Raw genomic sequence first — 19384 nt, 5'->3', positions numbered from 1 at the left:
GAATTTAACCCTAAGGAAGTATGATGAAATGCCCAGATCCCCGAATGACACTGTAATGGTGTTTGCATTGGAAATGTTACAGTGTTCGTTCAAGCCTACAGAGGGAGAGTGGCATTTAAAAATCAAACCTACAGTTTTCTCCCTGTTTCTTGTACACTGAATAGGTCACAGAGTTGCCTCCTTGTATAGTAGGTTTCCATTTCCAAATTGTTTAGAAAGACTTAGTTATTAACAGAACTTTTATTAATTGGATAACTTCCTATTAAAATTGTTACAGAATCCAATCAGCCCAATAAGTTACTTACAAGCCACAGCTTATAGGTGTTAGTCTCCTCTGTTGATGTACTTAAAACCTTCCCTAACACATGCTACTTGTGTGTGTTACACACTTAAAATGCATATTAAATATTGATTAGTCCCTTATAAACCATTTATAAATAGAACCATGCAATATAAAATGTGACCTAAAATCATTAAGGCTACATGTTGTGCAAGTTAATAGCAGCAACTTTGAAAAGTTAGGAAGTGCACAAATGAAGGGAATTGTATTCACAGACTGTTTTCTTAGTACCAGATATGTGGGACTCCCATTGAATTTAGGCATTTTCCCATAGCATCCTTAAGGTTTTTACTCTTTTTAAAAACCTATTTATAAAGAAGAGGTGATAAAAGGCAACTTCTGGTCTACCAGCTAAGCTGCGTTCTTTGTCCATCCTTTTTAGAATAGACCAGAGCTATGAAACTATAGCCCCAAATATTTGTATCAAGGAGCATCATGTATTTGCGTATGGAAAAGAGGTCCACTGTGTTGCTGTAATAAATCATACAGATATTGTATTGATGTTAATGAAATTACCCTGTCTTCTCTATATATTATAGCACAGACAGCTATTTCTAAATCAGCCCCTATATTGAACTAAGTTCAGCATAAGTAATTCCCCACTTCAAAATAATTGCCCACTCTTAAGCTCAGATGTAAATCACATTTATGTCCCTCCAAATCCATATCTGGTAGAAGTGAAATTTGAGTAAGACCCTTTGCCTGAATTTGCCTTGCCCTGAGTTTGCACTGTCATTTAACTTAGTATTATTGCAAATATCTCTGACATACTTTGCAAGTAGGTTTTATTTTGGAAATGGCACTTGACCCCTAAGGATAGACCGGATTTGTTTGCACCACCATTCTGTTGTGATTAACAGGATTTTTAGACATGCAAGGGTCAACCCTGGTCCTAAGTCTGATGTACTCTGGAAACCAACAAAACACTGACATTCAGCGTGGGAACAACAAGTACAAAAAACCCCAGGCAATGCTGGCAATCAGCAGGCCTTTTTGTTATGCGAAGGGAAAAAAATCAGAGATAGATGGAAACAACAATAAAACAAGAGTGATTCAAAGTGAGCTCTTTCAAAACATCTTTTGCAATTTCCAGCTGCCTCCTTTCTTTGTCACATCTCACTTCTCAGATAAACAGGAGAATTTGTCAGACTCTTACTTTGTTTTGCAGTTTTCACTCACTACTCAGTGCCTGTATGTGACCCCCAGCTCTTAAAAACCCAACAATTAAGCAAATTCCGAAGAGGATTACAATTGAGAATCAGAGGGCAGAAATGTGATTTAGCATGGTGTGCTGAGCATGGCAAATCATTTTTGTGTCTGGGCCTTACTTGTTCTGCAATGAGTTAGGTTTAGAAATGCCAAGAACAGATCCAGCCGTGTCCCAATGCCAAGTGTCAGGGCATCTGTGCAAGTCTCTTACTCTCATCAGCTCTTCCAAGACTCCTGAAGCTGTATAACCTCTCCTTAAATGCAGATTGCCACCATTTTTGTCAGCTTGACCTGTATGTGCAAGTAACCTCCCAAGTTATTTTCCTTTTCTTTGGAAGAGCTTGTCTGAACGCATTGCACCATAGAGGGAAGGCACAGGAACAGTGCGAGGTGGCCTCTGGATTCCTGATTTTTGTGGGCAGAAGAGACAGGAGATCCTGATGCAAAAAGTTTCCAAAATGTGCTCAAACTGTACAATGGAGGGGAAAGGTTTCTTGAATGTTTTCCCAATGTGAATTACTCCATGAGAAGTTGTTCACTGCTACTGACAGCTGACTAACATTTCACTGATAAATGAAGAAATTTCTCGCATCAGAAAATAATATTAATAACATGCATGTGTGTGTTTGCATGTGTCTGTATTGAATTGCCTTGGAAACAAGGGGAGAGAGCGCCATGAACCAGAGTAGAGTTTCCATTTAAGGAATGCACGTGCTGTTGTAAGAGTACATACGAAATTATCACGTTCATTCATCTATTCCTTAAACATCTTGCTACAGACAGCAGCATACAGAGCGAGTATGTGAATCCCATGTAAAGATGACGGAAAGCTTGTCTTTATTATTGAGCGTGTTGTTGAATAAATGAGTTGACATCTTTGAAGTTGCTAATATCATGGAAAAAAAATGCGGGCTTATTATCAAAAATGTTGGCGATGCTCCAGATGTACATTAAAGTTAGTAAGATATAAAATAGTCCTGGAGTATTCACATTGCAAAACAAAGCGGACAAATTTACCTTACATATAAGAACAGCTGCTTCAGCATATTGGCCTCGAAGACTCACTATGCTGAAACAGCTGTCCAAGTGTTTTGGAGGTTAATCTACTCAATTAATCATTCTGTACTTTTTTTCAATATATAATAATGTTCTTGCCATCCTGTTAGGCATATGGACAGAAGAATAACAGTAAGGTTTTAGGTTTCAGTGAAATGCATGTCAGAAAACTTGTGTGAAATGAAAAGCTGTCTTCAGGCTGACACCGGGTGTTGGAGAGGTACACGTGTTGTCAATACCCGAGCTGATCTCAGCAGCCAAATGGTGGTGGTTTCTGAAACATAAACTTTGGCAGGGAGCGTTATTAATCAGGATCACCAGCGGGGCAGGATGCGGAACACAAAAAGCATGTGCTTGCTGCAGGAGGTTTTGTGGAAGAAGCGAACCATGGCGTTCTTCATTAGCTGATGTTTCCAAGTAATCTGGGAGCCTCCACCTAGATATCCTGCAAGTCGCAGTTGGAGGTGCTCTAAACCAATTCTTTATATGAGGACGGGAAAACCACCCTTCTCGCACTGCTGATTTCTGGACTTCGAGAAGTAACTAAGGCTGAACCGTTTGGCAACGCATGTGCAAACCCACACCTGGAGCAGAGCATGTTTCTGTGGTCTCCGGCGGTGACTTTCTCTCCAGCTAAGCCATTTTGGCCCCGATAAATATCTGGCTGCTGTCAGTGTGGCCATTGCACAGCAGAGCGCAGCAGTGCTTTCTTCACCGGTGCCCGTGGGACCCCTTGGAGCAGCTGGCGGTGGTGTGCCAGCCGCCTTCCCTTCGGGGCGCCGCCGAGCGCGGGAGAGCCGCCGAGCGCAGCCCGCAGGAGGCTGCCGCAGGAGTCAGCACCGGCGCTCAGGGAGCCGCTGCCCTGGAGAGGCGCCTTCTCGCAAGGGCTGTGCTCTGAAAACCACAACAGAAAAAAGCCACCGTTGCTCCCACCCCATCTGAATTCATTTAGTAACATTTTATGAATGAAGGCCTAGGACCTAGCGTGTTTTCAGCGTTTTTGCTGCCGTGGAATTACAGACGAATGCCCGGCAACTGCTGTCAGAAAATTCCTCTGGCAGTCCCTTTCACCAGGAATAGATAAAACCTTAACATCATTTCCAACCTTTCTAAATATCACTGCACATGTAAAAATAGCAAAATCTTTATGTATCATATCCCAGTCCACCTTTCATGTCAATGTTTTTTTTAAACAAATGCAGGGTTTCTGGCTGTTTTCCACCAGAGACTCTGCAGAAAAAGTGGGAAGAGTTATCATAAAAGTTAGTGAGATACAGACTATAACAACCTACGCACAGTTATGCTTAATAGATTCTAAAGCCTTTTCCTCTGAACTAATTTTCCCAGATTTTAACTTTATTCCCCTCTGGACTGAATAGCATTGCATGCAGGAATAAGGATTTTCACATCCGATCTCTGTTTATAAGATTCTTGGCCAAAAAAAGAGGGGAAAAAAACATTACAGAAGTGCTGCTGCAGAGGGGGAAGCTGCTGCAAGCCGTGGCTGCCTGGAGACAGCGTCGGCAGATGGCAGCTGCGCGAAATGCTTCTGCTTCGCCCGTCCGGGGTCGTCTCTGTCTCGGGCTGTTGTTGTTCCTCGGCCGCACCGGCACCACGGCCTGGCACTGCCCGGCCGAGAGACTTGCACCTCCTGTTCCATCCCATCCCTGTTCCCACTTGTCACGAGGAAGAAATCAGGTTGCGGTTTTATTCTGGGTTGCTCTCTGTGATAGCTCTTGTCAGACTGCATTGTACATGAATACCAGAGCTCACTTAAAACGTTATTGGGGGAAAAAAAAGCCCAAAACAAAGGCGGCAACAACAACTTGTACAATTGACTTCATTAGCGAAGAGAGAAAAAGAATATTAAAATTCCAGCTCCTGCTGCATTTAAGAGAATGCAACCTTTTGGCAGTAAGTTAAATGTCAGTGTCATCTTTCAAAAAATGGAAAACAAATAGAAAAATGTTTGATATTGTTGCAACCATGTGACTTTAGAACACGGGATTTGTTTGCCCAGTTTGTATCGTGTTCGCTATGAAAAGAACAAATATTTGTCCTTCAAAACTAACCTACAGTGAAGCAGGAGAACGTAGAGATGTAGAGTGAAACTTTGATCATCTTTTTCTGCTCTTTGTTACAAGATGTCTTCTGACATCAGAAACAGACACAAATAATTCTTGGGCTTTTGAAAAATGGTGATGTTGCATCGTAGCAAAGGAACAAAGAAGATGTAGCTATCAAAACACATTTTCTGCATCAAAATCCAGTTTGTCCATTTTCAGATCATTTCTATTGCCCAGAAAATTTGAAATCGCACCAGTGTAAATGAGATTCTTTAGTCACCATGTTCGCAGTAATTGTCTCTGTGGACTTTCTTCATCCCAGCAGGCTCAAAGGCTCAGGCTTAGCTTTTGTAGGTGCGTATTCTCACTAGGTTTATGCCAAAATCTTTTCTCAGTGTAACAGTGTGGGTCAGGAGCTTTGTTTTTGTAGTGTTTTTATACCAGAAGAATTGCTGGCATCAATGCACCTCTAATGATCTAAAAGTACTCCTGCTACTGTAACACGTTTTGTGGTTTCTGCTGTAGCTGCTTCTTCATTAAGAGTTTCCTTCCGACACATCCACATTTTGCTATCAAAAAAAGTTTAAATCTAGCCTTTGTGTTTTAAGATGCATTTAGCACCATGGGAATGAGAGAGTAGTTCGAAAGAGTTGTTATGCAAAGGGACTATTGTAGATATGGATCACATCGCATTAAATTGATTAGACTTATGCCTGTGCAAAATGGGTGTTTAAAACGTTGTCAGGGCTGTGACAGGCTTTGGGAGCCGTACTTGATGGATTTGAATGACTGCGCAAGGCAAAGGCCAGGTGTAGGATGAGCCGTCTGTGCTCTCTTTCTTACGCTCGCTTTTGTGTTGGCACCTTCATGAAGTGGTTTTAACATAAACACCCTTGAGTTGCCACGTGACCATCGATTTCATTCCTAAAGCACTACCCCTATAAAAGCTGAGAAGAGCGTGTTGAGACCACGCAGAGGGAATTTCTCATTCAGTTCATGTAAGATGCAGGGCCCCTCCTTTTTTGGAGAAACATGTGGAAAGCGGAAAAAATGTAGTGGTGGTGGCTAGAGAATTGTGGCACAGGTGGTGATTGAAATAGGACTTTAGGAATACTGGAAAGAGGAAAAAAACAGGATATATTGCTTTCATCCCGTTTGTCACCTGCGAAAGTACTGGCCCATGTTGAAGCCCATTTCTACCACTGAGGAGGTGAGATCCCATCAGGAAGGGAGACCATGGTCAAATACTTCGAGGTGTAAGAAAGGAAGGGGCCAAGGAGAAGTGCAAGGTGAGGAGAGCCTGCTCTCGTCTGTGTGGTAATTGCAGAGAGGTGCTTTCAAGTGAAAGTTCTTTTGAGCTGGAATATTTATGATGGCCTCTAGATGCAACACTTTCCCCTCCTTTGTCATTCCTTTGCTAAGGTAATGTGTCAAAATGCTGGAGAAACATGTCTTTTTTTAAGCTGCATCTTCTGAAAAAAGTGCCTTCTCTTGTATTTGTCTGTCTGCTTAGCAGGAGCAATGACTAGGCAGCAAGAGGACCCCATCAGCTGCAGCACAAGAAGGAATACGGCATTAGACCTGCCCTTCCTCCCACCTTACAACAGCAAACAGTTTGAAATCCGTACTGCAAAAGAAGAACTACTGTGCTATCATTTGGAAATATGCCCATTTCCAGAGGGAGAGGAAGGAGTGAATGGTTAACACAGCCGATTTTAAGGAAGATAAATTTCCTTAATGGAGGCAAATAGCAAATATTCATTCCATTTGAACAGTTCAGTAGTGGTGATCTAAATTCTCTTTGCAAGTGAGTTGGACTGTGTGGTCATTTGTGTCTCACGTTAAGTAAAATGGCAGCAAATGGGAGATGTTTTCCTCCACCTGGATATGTCAGTAACAGAGGCAATGGTTAGGTTTTGGAGCAGAGAGCCAGATGCTTGCACGCAGATTCTTTGCCATGAAGTGGGCTTGTCTCTTGCCTCCCTTGCAGTACCTAGTTTGTCTTTCTGGAAGATCAGTATTTTTCCCATTACTCATAATGTAGCAGGTTCTAAAGGAATAGGTTGAGAAGTTTGAATTAAATAATGTCTTAATGCGTTGTAAAGAGTAATTATGAAGATAATATTGTGGAAGCAAATACAGAAGGTCTTTTTTCATCTTTCCTTCTGTCCTTCAGTGCCTTTTGTTAAGATAGAAAACTAAGCCACTCCTTCCATATAGCTTACAATTAGACTAAAAGTGAAACTACTTTGGAGTCCCTGCTTGGAAAGACCTCGGGGGCCAAGGGGTAAGGACAAGGAGCCATTGTTAAAATTCTCTGTATCAAAGAGACATGCTGGTGTTTTGGTACATACTTGCTTTCATAGAATAACAAGTGGGAGACCTTTGTCTGTTTACAGAATGCTTCTATCAGAAACCAATAATACTGTCACTTTTCATTTCTGTTCCTGGGAAACATTAGTGTCATCCCCCTTGTCTCCTATTGTCTCGCCCCGTTTCAAAGCACTTGTGAGATGACATCAGAAGCCCCTCGAAATGGAGCACCTTGCAATATTTTCATATTAAGAGGCGTTCTGTAATTTTCTCAAGAGTGATTCCAACCCTCTGTGGCATTAGAGTACATGCTAGTATGCCATTATCATTTTCCACTTAAGGCGACAGAGTCCTTTTTTCCTTCCTTTCATCTGTTACTGGTTGCTTTTTATGTAGTCATCTATATTTCTTTAAAGCTACTGGTGTTTTGTTTTGCTGCACAGCTGAATTTCAGTTAACCAACCAATAAACTAACTGTTTGGGATGTTGCATGTTCAGCATTTACTTGCTATGCAAAAAGGTCATTTAGTAGGAAAGATGTGGAAATCAGTATTTAAACTGTCCAGAATCAACAGCTTGAAGACAAAAAGTTTGAGTGTAACCTAGCAGATAAAGTGTGGACATAGGACATAGGGAATATGGATTCAGTATCTACCTGGCCTGGTGGGATTTCTTCTGCCTCAGTTCTTTTAGCTATAAAATGGAGATAATTGTTCTGTTGTCTTTTGCAGAGGTGAGAACTGTTTTTGTAGAGTGGTGTGGAAAGAGAAGATACTATAAGTAGTAATTTATATAAAACATTCAATATGTCATTTTTTGAACAGATGAAAGACAAAGGAAAAGATGTCAAATGAAATAGTTTGATTCTGATTTCATAGGACTTCTACATTTGTGTAACTTCATGGTCTTTAACATGATTACTCTCGCCTGTGCCAGTATAGCTGAGTGCAGAATCTGGTCAGTAAGTTTTTTGCTCACATGTTCTTGCAACCTTCTTCAGTTTGAGGGAATATGTCTCCCAAAAACTAATGGACTCTGGAAAAATACTGATGTTCTAAAAGCACCGATTCAACTTTTGAAACACACAGATGATACTGTCCTAGTCTGCAGGAAATACATACACTGCACAAGAGTTCACTGAGAAATTCAATCATGAAAACAAAAAAAAGGCATTTCATACTAAGCTTGAATTAAATTGAGGTCATTCTTTATAAAAGCTGAGCAGAAAAAGAAGCAATCAGACATAGGGGCATGTTGGAGCAAGCAAGTGCTTTTGAACAGGTACGAGGTGAAGAGTCTGAAAAATTAAAATGAAGAGCAAAAATCAAGCCCAGAAGAAGTATGTGAAGGAAAAAAAATCCCTAAAGTCTTTAGATCAGTTAGAAGATCCTCAAAAACTCACTTCAAATAAGTGTCATTTGAAAAAAAATGACAATTTAATTTCAGTTTTTTGAAAAGAAAATATGCTCAAAAATGTATTTTTTAAGCTTTTTGGGTTTTTGTCAAGAAACAATATTTCTTGCTTGACAGAAACATTTCCAGGCAGTTCTAAACACATGCAGGAGGCATCTTCTGACGTGTTTGTTTGTTTAAGTGGAAAGCAAATGCTAGAGGAATTGTGAGAGAAAACTCGTTCAAGGAGAATGGCAGTGTTAGGATGAGCAACATACACTTGACTGATGCTCCCAAAATCAGTGGGTAAAACACCAGAAAGCTCTGAGTTTGCGTGGATAGTAAAGGCTGATGCCTGAACTGGGCACAGATATGTTCTCCTGTTTTTTATTTTCAGTACATCGAATATAGCAGCAGGCAGCTTTATGAAGTGAAGGAGACGAAGAGCACCACTGCATCATCTGTGAAGTCTGTGTAGCTGCTAGGAAACATGCAGTGGTGTAAAAAATGTTAATGTTTATAATTTTGAAAGCGGGAAGGGATAGTCTTTCGCTCCACTATTTCTAGACATCAAGTCTAAACTAGACATCTGAGCCCTTTGAAGAGGCGATGCAGAGAGATAAAACTTCCAAAGTGTCGCTTACGCTGTCCTAAGATATGTGGCAAAGTCAGGAACAGCCAGAGAATGAATCGCCTGCCGTAGGCACTTGGGAGGGGGAGAAGAGCCTTTCTGAGGGAGAGCAGGCAGTGGGAAAGAGGCTGTTCCCACAGTGTTTGCTGTTGGAAAAGCCGGTCCTGCAGCGGCATGTGTGTATATGCGTTACATCCTGTGAGCAGTCGAATTGGAGCCCATGAAATTACTTGAACAGGTGAAGTTAGTAAGTACAGCAATCTGGGCCTTACAGATAAGACAGACCATCTTCAAGGAAAAAAAAAATTGCTTCTTTGGGATAAGCACAGGTCTTTCCTGTCAGATCCACGTTCCTCCAGATCCTCTCTTTGCAGGACGATGGATGTGAGCATCCAACATATCTCCTTTCCATTTTAAACTCCATAATGCACTTCTCAAACATAGTTAATAAGTGTGTGCATCTAGTTCTGTCCAGAAAATATGGTTCTTTAATAAATGTATTGGTACATTATGAGCTCTGGCTTTACACCAGTATTTGAACTATGCTGAGGGACAAGACAGAAAATCCAGTTCTCCTGAACCCCCTCTAGCAAATTCTAGATGGCAGTGTTGTCTGTCGGAGGATTTCAAAGGACTTTGAAAAATGTCGCAGTCACTTTCCCACATACCTCGTCCTGCTCGTGAATATGTGTTATTAAGCCATAGCCACTTTGTGAATGGCCTAACGAAGCAAGTTGCCATGTCTGAAGCAAAGCAGAGAGAAAACTCGTGCTCTCTCCATGAGAGGATGTTGCTGCAGGATGCGAAGTCATGTGCAGACATGCTGTATATTAATTTGTGCATTTTACTATAACATTAAACAGCTGTTATTACAGAAGGACATGGATTTCTGCCCAGGTAGCAGTCATGGTAGATGATGAGCACACAGATTGCAGCAGTAAACTCATGTGATATGCAACCTTATGTTTCAATGTCTGTGGTTTTGCACTTGTGAAGCTGAAGCCTTTTCAAGCTGGTGAGTTGCCAACTCTCCCATTGCACCAGTGGCGTAGAATTGCCTCCAAAAACCCCTCCCTCCAGCCTGCTAAGAAAGAAATTATGATGGGTGGGAAAGAAACCGGCTATCTAAAACATTGCTGAATATTCTTAAACTGGAACTGGAGCAAAGATACAGGGACAAAATTTCAGGTTAGCCAGAAAATTGTGTCTTTGACTACTGCTGGTGCTCAAGTGAATCCATTAGTTGTGTTTCTTACACTGGACAAACCATGGCCTCCCTAGATTTTTCTATGGAAAAAACAATGCCTTTGAGGAGTGTTGAGATGATTGTTTTGTGGCCATTTGAAAAGAATTAACTGTGTTTTGGTTTGTACTGAGGCTCGTGGAATTGCATCTGAGCATACATCTCTATCCATTTTGAATACTCTTGAATTTAGGGGCTTGATTTCAACTGGAGATAGCCTGCGATTTTATTAACCCACAAAACATATCGTGTGTTTCTGGAATACAAGGGAAAAAAAACACGTAGGTGTAAATTCCAGTGGAGTTGGACGGCACAATTTACCATAAAGTTTTTGGCTGACTTTAGGTCCGCTGTTTCTTGGTATCCTAAAAGGTGCTGAAACCCAAGCCTACAGATCTTTGTGTCTGTTCTCTGTGCAGACAACTAAAATTAGATGCATGATACCCACTCTCCAGCTGTGAAAATTTCCCATTCCTCAAGCGTGCACTTCGGAGCAGTGGTGTCATGATGTTTAACACAGCTCATTTGGAGAATAAACTGTACTGGGACATAATGGGCTGAAGTGAAATAGCCTGAGCCCGGTCTTGGGAAAGGTCCTCTGCTCATGCAGAAGGCAGGGCTACTTAGCTGGAAGAGTGGAGACTGGCTGACAGGCTGCAATTACTTCTGCCAAGTGCATCAGGCTGCGTTCTGAGCCTTCACTTGATGGGGACAGATCTGTTCTGAGTTATAAAAAATCAAATAAAACTGCCTCAGGTCATAGATATGACAGTATCTGCGCTTCTAATCAGGTTTCTCCCTCAGCAGCAGGTTTTGCTTATTCATCCTACATAAACCTCAAAATGAGTTGAATTTCCTTCATAAAAAAACATAGAGATGGCATAAATCTCAGCTTTAGTCTCCACGAACTCCAAGCTAAAATTACCGCTCTGGCTGGTAGCGTTGTGCCATGTACACTGTGCTAAGGAAAGAACTTCCTTCAGTGTATTTGGGGCGAGGAGAAAAGTTAGGAAACAAGTTTCCACATTGGAAACTTGCCTCTGTATAATGCACATTTGTGCTGTAGCAAATTGTTTTTGCAGCACATGCTGTAATATACATCCAGAATAATATTCAATTAGGCTAATAGTCGCTGCTTACATTGTTCTGTAAGGGTCAGTTAAGGACCTCTGTGTATGGTTCAATCTACAGTGCAGTAATTAATTTTTCCTGCAGAATATATACACCTGCCTGTTCTTCTGTAGGGATCCCAATATGAAGTAAAGCTATTATATGGGTAAACAAAGAAGATAAAGGATGACCTTTAACTTTGACGTGATAGCCTGTGGTATTTGTGATTTACCATCTGTTATAACTGATCGCTCCTAAGGACGATGCACTTTATAAAAAGCTGAAATGAGGAAACAGCCAGAAATGGAGAAAGGGTGGGGAGGAGCGGCAACGACGTTTTAGCGACACAAGTGATCATCGGGGCAGGAGGACTCGTGCGGGGTTATCCTTTGGGCCCGACGCGGGACACCTGAGAACTTGGTAATAATACCGATTCCACGAGTGGCTCCACTGCCGTGATTAGGGCTGTTTGCAGAACATGGATTTAATCACCATTCAGCCCTTTATAAGGGTTTGTAATTTAATGCCTTTTGCCTGTGCAGCCTCTGATGGCTTCAGTTAAACCATGGGTGGGTGAGGAGCGCCAGGTCCAGCCCGCGGCTCCACTAGCTGCTGGAGTTGGTGGAGACTAAAGCTAGAACTATGTGAGCGCTTTGGAAGGTTGTAAATGTTTTCTAATGTTTAACAAACATATAATTCCTGTTGTACATTCTCACCCTTGGGTGACAAAATGGTAAATCTTACCTGTGAGTCACAACCGATATAATGGTGGCAAATATAAATAGCTTTCTACCAACCAGGCTTCATTAATATGTATTGGAAACCTAAAACAGTATCCAGCTATGTGGGGGAAAAAGTACAGGAGAATTGCTTTGGATTATAATAATTTCAGCAAAGCATCTAATTTATATATTAAGCTTGCTTAATGGACTTATATTGCCTTGCTCTTTGATCTGAAGAAAAATGTGGTGAATAATTTATCAAAAAAAAAAAAAAAAAAAAAAACCCAGCCCAGCCCACATGCCAAAATCTGCCCTGTAATTTACATTTTTTAAGAGATGCCATTACCAGGCGGGAGGACTGGTTCCTCAGGATGCCTTCTAATATTACAAATGTATTTTCACGAGGTACACTCTGGGGAAAAAAATAATAATGAAGGAATGCAATTCTGCAGACAAATGTTTCAGCTCTATGCCTTCTTCACTAAAGACAGTCATTTCCACTAAATGCCAAAAGGCATTTAGCTGTAACATTTGTCAGCAGAATAGGGTTGGCTTTAGGTTTCCCTCCTGATTTACCATTGAGTGTTTATTGGGTTTACTGTACTGCAGCATGTTTTGTTAACCTCTAAAAAACCCCATCCAGCTTATGCATTAATCACAAGGGTGATATCCATCAGAGCAAATTGGGCCAGACGGGGTGGAAGGGAGAGGGATGCAGGCTGCTCCCGCGGGCAGGAAAGGTGCAGTGGAGGCTCTAGGCTGGGCTGTAGATAACCTGCATCCAGGTCCTGGCTCCCGAGATGGTTCTCGTAAGATGCTTAATTTATTTCTCTGTGTCTCTGTTTTTTAACCAGGAAGGGGAGAAACTGTATCGCTGTTTGCTCGCGGTGCTTAGGTGAGCTGCGGTAGGCAGAGCCGCGGGCTGGGGAGGCAGCCCGGGCGTTGCAGGGCAGCCGTATGGCGCCGGATGCGGGGAGCTGCCCGTGGGCGCAGGTACCTGTTGGTCAGAGATCCCCTCTGCAGCCCACGCTGCGTGCGTTGCAGGGAGAGCCTCGTCCTCCGGAGCGGTGCTGTGTAAAGCCTGGTTACTGGGACCTTTGTGGCCGGACTTCCTAGAAGGGGTTCGCGCGTACCCGTTGCACTCATTCCTCAATAATCCCTGCTTCTGGTACCATCTGTACGGGGTTAATGGCGGTGTTGGTAATCACAGCTTTATCATGACTCTTGACAAGTCTCCCATTCACATTTCCCCCCCATTTGTCCAAAGCAATGAGTTGTCAAACATTTACCGTGGCTGTGCGCAGGGTTTATTCATATTTTAATAAAGTCATTATCCTGGCCTTGAGTTTCAGTAGTTTTCTGCTCTTCCTCTTGAGTATTTCTCTCAGTAGTGCCATCTAATCAGCTTTAGGTTTTAATTAAACAGCTGTCATTTGCTTCCTAGTTCTGTTGCGACCTGATGTTGTATTAAATTTTAATTTAGCCTAGGCTGGATAAGAAGTAGATTCCTTCAGACAACAAAGAAATGCTATTAGCAGGTTACAGTTGTAATTAAGAAGAGCTCCGCTGAAGTGCTAATGCATTCAGGTACGGAGAAGGAGCTGGAGATAAACGTGCACGCAATTATTATGCAGGGCTCGAGCCTGCAGTACGAACACGCAGCGCTCACCCGGGCTGCTTGAATTCCAGGGTTTGAACAAGATATCGCAACTGAAACCCTTCACTGAAGAAACAGGAAAAAGGGATTCCTGTTTTTTCCTCTGGGACCTGTGGCGCCTAGGGCGAGAGGTTTGGGCTGGCGATCCCTGGACGTTGTTGTGGATGTTGCAGGGAAGCTGTGCCGCGGGGGAGGACCTGCCCGTGTAAATCAGAGCTGTTATCCCTTTCTGGGTTTCAGCTGCTGTCAGTAATAACCAGCACAGGTATCATAAATTCAGGTGTTTTTTTTTTTTCTGCAGTAAACCCTATCATGGCAATATAAAACAAGCCTAATAGAATCTAGATGAAATGCTATTACTTGTTGAAGATGCACTAAAAAAAAAAGTTTGTTTATAAATCTAATGGACAGTCAATTAGTTCAGTTCTGCCTTCATATTTCTTCCTCAGAGGAAATATATTTTTGCAGTCTATAAATAGCGAGCTCTTAGAAAGGTCTTTACGCAGCCTATTATACTTGTGTAACACTCGGTCCAGGCATCAGGCATCTGAAATATTGATTTCTGTAGTAGAATTGCATACAATTGAAGTGTAGTTTTTGTGAGGCTAATTAGCACCGCGGGTTTCTGCACCCGCCGAGAAGGAAGGACGGTGCAGGGCAGCGCTTGTGTCAGGCTCCCGGTGGGCATATTTCAGAGCCCCCCGGAGAGAGGGCTGCCGAGGTGGCCCCGCGCAGCCCTTGCCCTGGCGCGCGGCGTCCCCCTTCGGATTCAAACCCTCTGCAAACTTTGCGCCGCCCTTCGGAGCGTCGGCGTCCGGCGGTTGAGAAGGAAGCCATGGGCCTTGGTTGTCCTGCGTCACGCGTGAAGGTCTCCAGGAGGGTGACGCAACGGGTAGCACAAAAAGCAAGGGAGAAATGGCTTCAGGCCTGTTGTGAACCTGATTCAAGGTCCACTGAAGTCAAAAGCAGGACTTCATCTCTGGCTCAGCAGGGCTTTGGCTCGGACTGTAATTGGATACAGACACCCCCTGCCCCTGACACACACAAGTTACATGGCTGTGCTAACAAAAAGTGTTTTGGAAGTAGAATTAGCGGCAATTTTTGTGACGCTGGCAAAAATACTGTTTCCCCTGATGCACTGAAGAAGAATCTCTGTTGCTGAAGAATGGTTTAGAAATCGTATGCTGCCAAACTGCTTTTTGGGAGCATTTTGATACAGAGCCTCCTTGTCTAAATCATGTATATGGCATATGTTTATATCAGATTGATGGCTTAGGATTTATGGGATGTTTGCATTGGTCTGGTAAGTCTAACTTACCTCTTCTCTGACATAGTTGTGGATGAAGCACCCTTGGTTTGTCTTTATCTGTCTTACGCAACCTCATTCTGCCTGAGAGGCATCTGATTTTTTCTTTTCACATGGCAATGCATTTTCTCCTTAGTTTTATTCTAAGCCCTGACTTTGTAAAAGGTTTTGCAGTTGTTCTTTCACCCTTTCACTTCTGTCACATGTTTCTCTCTCCCTCTCCCAGTCTCCCTCCCTCATGGATGGCAGCTGGTTATAAATGAGCCCATTCAGCATAAACAAAAACTAGACAGTCATTTACTGTGTAAAACATCTGGTTTGTGGCTCGCAGAGAGCAGAACAGAGATCATATATTTATTTCATGAGGTATTATTCAGAAAAGCATCTCTATTCAGGACAACACTTAAACACATGCTTAAATCACATTGAAGTCTAAGTGTCAAGTTGAGCACGTACTTTTAGTGCTGTTCTGAACAGAAATGGAGTCAAGTACACGCTTAAGTGCTTTTCTGGAACATGACTGCCCATAAAGATCTAGTAGACTATATTAGTTAGCTGGCACTAGTGGTATTAGTACTTGAACTCATTTAATTCAGGGTCCTTTTTGTAGAAGTTTCCTAATATTGATTAATAATACATCTTAGTTGCAGTTATTTATTGGTCTTCTCCAGCTGTCTTTAGCTTGTGGTCAATGCCCATTATTTTCTATCAATCTAGCTAGCAGACAAGCAAATGATAGTGAATGTATCTCCATACTTATGCAAGCTGCTATCAAATTTTTCGCTAAAATCCATTTCTTCTTCTACCAATTCTAATCATGGAGTTTAAAGTTAGATTAGTTGGAAGCAACCTTTTTTTTTTTCTTCCAGCTGACAAGCAATTAGTTTTATGGAAGCTGAAAAATGAAAAGCAAATTGATTTAAAGCAGTATTTCCTATTGCAGGCTCTTCTAGAAGGCTGAGGCTGAACCTCTGTGAAAGAAAGCAGAGACCGTTCCTTGCCACACACTTGTATCAGGTTCTGGGCCTGGCAGTAAGCACTGCTTAAACAGAGGCAAGCTCCTCTAAAGGCCTCTGTAGGCTCTTCCCCTCCAATCTGCCTAGCTACTTACGCAAGGCAGGGACCGATTGTAGCAACTCATTTGGAGTAATTAATCAAACTGCAGCCACACTGAGATGTGGAGGAAGGCTGTGTTAATGGAGTCATTAGTGTGCCAGAGCTGTGAATTCATCAGGAGTAGAGATAAATGGGGTAAAACATCTCTAGGTGGGATTTTGATGGGGAAAGATTAAAAAACTTGTATACGGCATTGCCTAGTTGGTAGTAGCTCACCTCATGCATAGCTTTTCTCATCATGTATTTAAGTCCAAAAAAGGGAAAGTGTTTAACTGACAACTCTGTAAGCTGGAACAGTAAGGGTAGAAATGCTGTTATTGTAAATGCTTGATTATCACCTCCCAAATCACTGGCATGATTTGGGACATACGGGTGGGAAGAGTTGCTGGCACCTTCTGAAGATTGTGCCTGAACAAGGTTGTGGTTCTGCCAAGCTGCAGATGTGCCCTCTTGCATGATTGCACTATGGATTTTCTTGCCACAGCAGCCAAACCCATAAATGGGCTCAGAAAGAGTAAGTCCGTATGTCTGCTAAGAGCAAAACATGACGGGCTAGACACAACTTTTGGCTCCGGAAGTTATTAAACCACTGACTGCCAGGCATCCAAAGGGCATTTGCAAGGATGGATCACTCTCTATGTGCTTTTCTGCCCATTCCTGGCCGCTGTCAGAGGCAGGGTTTGGTTCATCGGTCTGACCCCACTGGCATTCTTATGTCTTTACGCTTCTCTAACATCCATCCCTTGTTTGTGTGTGCATACAGGACACAGAAGTCCTTAACACAGCCATCCTGACGGGCAAAACGGTGTCTGTTCCAGTCAAGGTTGTTGCCGTGCAGGAGGATGGGGCAGTGGTCGATGTTTCCGAGTCCGCTGAATGCCAATCAGCAGATGAAGACGTCATAAAGGTAAGGCAGCTAAACGAGGGGGAGAATAACGGCGTTTCACCTTTTTCTCCTCTGCCATCACCATATGGGCACCTAGCCCAAATTCCAGTTTTCACATGAACCCGTCTTTAGCAGTCTTGGGGTTTTGTGCAGTGGAGGGTTGTTTCCCCTGTGCAACACGGGGTTTGGTCTCCAGAGGTTGTGCAGGTTTAGCACGTTTCCACAGCCTGATGCGGAGCTGTTTGTGCCGGTGCTCTCCATATGGCGTGGGAGAGAGGGCTGGTGAGGCGGAGAGCGCAGTCCTGGTCCTCCTCCGCTAGCCAGCCAGCGCTGATGAGCAGTGTGTTGGCTGAGGCGTCCCACTGGGGAAAAGTCAACTCGCCACACAGGGATCTTCATTATGGTGCGGCTTTTCTGCATCCATTATTAAATAGTAATAAGGCAGTATATTGTAACAGTGTGCAGCAAAGTTTCCTGCAGACTCCTGACTGCATTGCCTGCTTTCCAATCAGGATTTTCTCATAAATATAGATACTGAACTGTGCCAAAATCTGGAGGAGCAGGTCGGAGAATAGAAAATGACAACCATATCGCAAAAATTCTTAAAACAAGATCTGGGAGTTTTTAAACAATGCTTTTCTTTCAAATATAATGTGTTCAGCTGGTTCTCACTCCCCAGCACTGAGATGAAAATAGCTTTAATGTGGCTTTATCAAGGCATTGACTACGTGACTTATGACACTATTTCATGACTTTTTATCAGCTTTTAACTCATTATTTAGGCATAAAAAGGGTATTTTTGAATATCTTTAATGGATTTATTTGTATTATTATGTGGTTTGGGTCTGGGGATTTTCTTTTGGTTTTAGATAAACTTCATAAATGAGTACAATGTCTTTCATGTAGGCTTTTTTTTTTTTTAACCTCCATGAAGGTTAAAAGAGTAGACCTGGCATGGTGGTTTCTTTGCCTCCATTCCAGGAAAGTACAGTATGTTGTATATAAATGCTATAAAAATAGGCTGGTGTACTCATCCTTTTTAAACCTATAACCTGTAGATATTATTATAAACTCTCTCTGTAGCTTTCAAGAAACAAGCTCCTTCTGGTATTCTAACTATTAATTGAATCATGTCTGAATACGTTCCAGCTCTGGTCACTTTTGTAAGTTCTCTTCAGCCTGCATTTGAAACCCACATCCTAGACCTGTGTGCTTTTAACTTATCAGTGTAACCTCTTTGTGGATAAAACTACAAAGGTTCTAATAGATAGCTTGTACTTTGTCAGATAATTTTTCATGTTCTCTTAACTGGCTAAAGAAATGCACACAGCAAAGCTGCTATTTATTTTGAAGACCATATGCTGGAACAAAACATTCACCTTCTTATTTTTGACAATTCTGAATGAGCTTGTTACATTGTTTTGGAATAAATTACATCCTCTAAAACAAACAAAATCTCATTGCATTTCAGTTCCAACAACAAAGAAATTCCTTTGCAGTTAAAGAACTTGTTTTGTAACTTTACATTTTGTAGCAGGTTTCCTCTCTCTGAGACCATTAGATGAAGGATCTCATCCACGCGATCCTAGGTAGCTATAGGAAAGGCAAAATCGGTTTCTGTTTGGGTGAAAGCCTTAGTCAGGCAACATCTACTTGCTTCCAGCTTTTTTGATGAAGATTTATCTCTATATATCATGAAGGCAGATCATTCATAAATAAGATTGGAGTTATTGAACAGAGGCGGTTGTGCCACTGAATCCTTGGAGGAGTTGGTAGCTTGGAGCTTAGTTTCACGATTGCGATGCCTAGCACTTTACAACCCCCAAAGCGTTTTGCAGAGGAGGTCAGTGGAATGTTTCTTTTTCATGGAAGTGACTGTTCCAAAGTTTAACCACAGTCCATCACGGAGCAGGTCTCTCAAGTCTCTAACCTGTGTTCTAGCTTCTGTATTTTCCCCTATATATTAGATGGGTACAGAAAAATCACATTTTCTTTTTCTGGTAATCTAAGAAAGGCCTTACCAGAAGGAACAGGAATGAATATCTTTGTTTATTTCTAACTTAGCTTTCAAAGGAGCAGTCTATCTTAATAAATTTTGATGTTCTTTTGTTTTGCTATGTACCATATTGTTATTCTTATCTGATTAGTGGCTATTATTTATCAGTTCATAATGAATTGCTCACATTGTAAACTCAAGAACCAAGTTATATATCATCAGCATAGTGCTGAGGTTGTCTTTTTTTTGCACTTCAGAAAATCAGATACAGTTCTAAAAGATGGTTTACTTGGACTTACCTTTGTATTAATTGAGTTTCTAGTATTTCTAGGACTCGCTGT

General features: G+C 42.0%; 1 protein-coding gene across 1 annotated transcript in view; it reads left to right on the top strand.

Annotated features, from left to right (window-relative positions):
* Positions 1-19384, top strand: part of LOC106489907 (transmembrane protein 132B-like) — a 148761-nt gene that overhangs the window by 84416 nt on the left and 44961 nt on the right. The window contains exon 3 of the mRNA XM_013949195.2: positions 16925-17068. Within this exon, the coding sequence (XP_013804649.1) occupies positions 16925-17068 (144 nt within the window). The remainder of the gene's footprint in view (positions 1-16924; positions 17069-19384) is intronic.

The sequence above is a fragment of the Apteryx mantelli genome, chromosome 17 (assembly GCF_036417845.1).
Source record: "Apteryx mantelli isolate bAptMan1 chromosome 17, bAptMan1.hap1, whole genome shotgun sequence".
NCBI lineage: Eukaryota > Metazoa > Chordata > Aves > Apterygiformes > Apterygidae > Apteryx > Apteryx mantelli.
This window is presented reverse-complemented; position numbering and strand designations above follow the sequence as displayed.